General features: G+C 39.6%; 1 protein-coding gene across 1 annotated transcript in view; it reads left to right on the forward strand.

The window, feature by feature from the left end:
- Nucleotides 1-589, forward strand: part of LOC115213530 (A disintegrin and metalloproteinase with thrombospondin motifs 16) — a 35,764-nt gene extending 35,175 nt beyond the window's left edge. Inside the window, exon 11 of the mRNA XM_029782552.2 lies at nt 185-589. Coding sequence (XP_029638412.1) covers nt 185-432 — 248 coding nt within the window. The 3' untranslated portion in view covers nt 433-589. The remainder of the gene's footprint in view (nt 1-184) is intronic.
- Nucleotides 590-2,500: the final 1,911 nt, after the last annotated feature.

The following is a 2,500-nucleotide window of genomic DNA, read 5'->3' on the forward strand; positions in this document are numbered from 1 at the left end:
ATGAGACCTCAATAAAATTCGAAAATCGATTAGAGTTTTCCATCATTTTTTTTTCAGTCTGCGGAGAAATTGCTAAAATTTGCCTTGTTTATAATTATACCATGTTACATATATATATATGTAGCTGATGCTTCATTCTGTTATTACTCCGAGTTTCACGACTTATATTGTGTTTTTCTTGCAGAAACTTGTAACGGTCCTGACAAAAACAAGAAATATTGCCAGAAGATAGTCCGGCTAAATCCACATGCTTGTCACAGAGACGCCATAGCATCATACTGTTGTGAGTCATGTAGTTGCCAGAAGACACAGAATCGCACAGACAGACGGCGTAAGAGGGACAAGCAGCGTCGCCGGAGGAGAAGGAGACATATCAGGCGTTTGAGAAGAAAGGCATCGAGGCGAAGGAGACGCTTTGCGACAGCCCCATAAGCTACCAGATCACACAAACACATACACACAATGTATATATACATACGTAAAAACAGATATGCATACGTGCGTAAATGTCGAACAATAAGAGAAGTACTCAATACCGCATTGGTGGATAAAGTTTCTTTATTTGTGTAATAAGGCTACCATTGGTTTCATGTAAATCGGCTTGAAAAATTGTTAAGGTGGCTGTATGGTAAGAAGCTTCTTCCAATCAACGGTTGCGGGTCCAGTCCCACTGTGTGACGCCTTAGGCAACTGTCTTTTACTATTGTCTCGGGCTGACCAAAGCCTTGTGAGTGGATTTGGCAGACGGGAACTGAAAGAAGCCCATCGTATGTGTGTGTGTGTGTGTGTGTGTGTCTTTGTGTCTATGTTTGTACCCTCACCATCGATTGACACCCGATGTTGGTGTGTTTACGTCCCCGTAACTTAACGGTTCGGTAAAAGAGACCGATAGAATAAGTACTAGGCTTACAAAGAATAAGTCCTAGAGTCAATTTCTTCAACTAAAAAACATCTAAGGCGGTGCTTCAGCATGGCCGCAGTCAAATGACTTAAACAAGTAAAAGAATAAAAGAATATTAAAACATTTTCTTTACATGAAAAACCAATGATAACCTTAATGTACAAATATATATATATAAAGAGAGAGAGAGAGAGAGAGAGAGAGAGAGAGAGAGAGAGAGAGGAAGAGAATTTGAAGAATTGTCCGATAGTACATGGCACGCTATACAAGATCGCCTAACTATGGTACTATCGTAAACATGAAACTTATAGCAGCTTAATTTAAATCTATATATATATATATATATATATATATATGTCAAATGACACCCGTTGTTATGTCCTGTTATTATTTTTATTGTATTTGTGTAACATTGTCCGTTTTTTCCGTCCTTGTTTTTGTATATATTCGCTGCTTTCTTCCAAGGAATCTAATGCTCTTGGCTTAGTTTTTCTTTGGGGCTGGCCAGATTGGAGCAATCTCAAGTATAGTCAGCCGAAATTGCGAGGATTGGTCAATGTTCATGTGACATTAAGTTCATGTAACAGTCGCGTGCGAAGATCATATATACATACATCATATATATATATATTATCATACCTTGATACTGTGTAGATTAAGATACTCGTTGACAGGCCCCTGGTATTTATAGGGTGTGAAACACTTTCGGCATGCAAATTAGGGACTACTTCATAGAGTAACTGCTGCACTTGTTGAGTATATAAACAATTTGGCTGTATATTTCTCTGGGGACTGTAAGAACGATGTAGACGCCTCTGATGAGACCTCAATAAAATTCGAAAATCGATTAGAGTTTTCCATCATTTTTTTTTCAGTCTGCGGAGAAATTGCTAAAATTTGCCTTGTTTATAATTATACCATGTTACATATATATATATGTAGCTGATGCTTCATTCTGTTATTACTCCGAGTTTCACGACTTATATTGTGTTTTTCTTGCAGAAACTTGTAACGGTCCTGACAAAAACAAGAATATTGCCAGAAGATAGTCCGGCTAAATCCACATGCTTGTCACAGAGACGCCATAGCATCATACTGTTGTGAGTCATGTAGTTGCCAGAAGACACAGAATCGCACAGACAGACGGCGTAAGAGGGACAAGCAGCGTCGCCGGAGGAGAAGGAGACATATCAGGCGTTTGAGAAGAAAGGCATCGAGGCGAAGGAGACGCTTTGCGACAGCCCCATAAGCTACCAGATCACACAAACACATACACACAATGTATATATACATACGTAAAAACAGATATGCATACGTGCGTAAATGTCGAACAATAAGAGAAGTACTCAATACCGCATTGGTGGATAAAGTTTCTTTATTTGTGTAATAAGGCTACCATTGGTTTCATGTAAGATCGGCTTGAAAAATTGTTAAGGTGGCTGTATGGTAAGAAGCTTCTTCCCAATCAACGGTTGCGGGTCCAGTCCCACTGTGTGACGCCTTAGGCAACTGTCTTTTACTATTGTCTCGGGCTGACCAAAGCCTTGTGAGTGGATTTGGCAGACGGGAACTGAAAGAAGCCCATCGTATGTGTGTGTG

This window comes from Octopus sinensis, linkage group LG6 (assembly GCF_006345805.1).
Source record: "Octopus sinensis linkage group LG6, ASM634580v1, whole genome shotgun sequence".
Classification (NCBI taxonomy): Eukaryota; Metazoa; Mollusca; class Cephalopoda; order Octopoda; family Octopodidae; genus Octopus; species Octopus sinensis.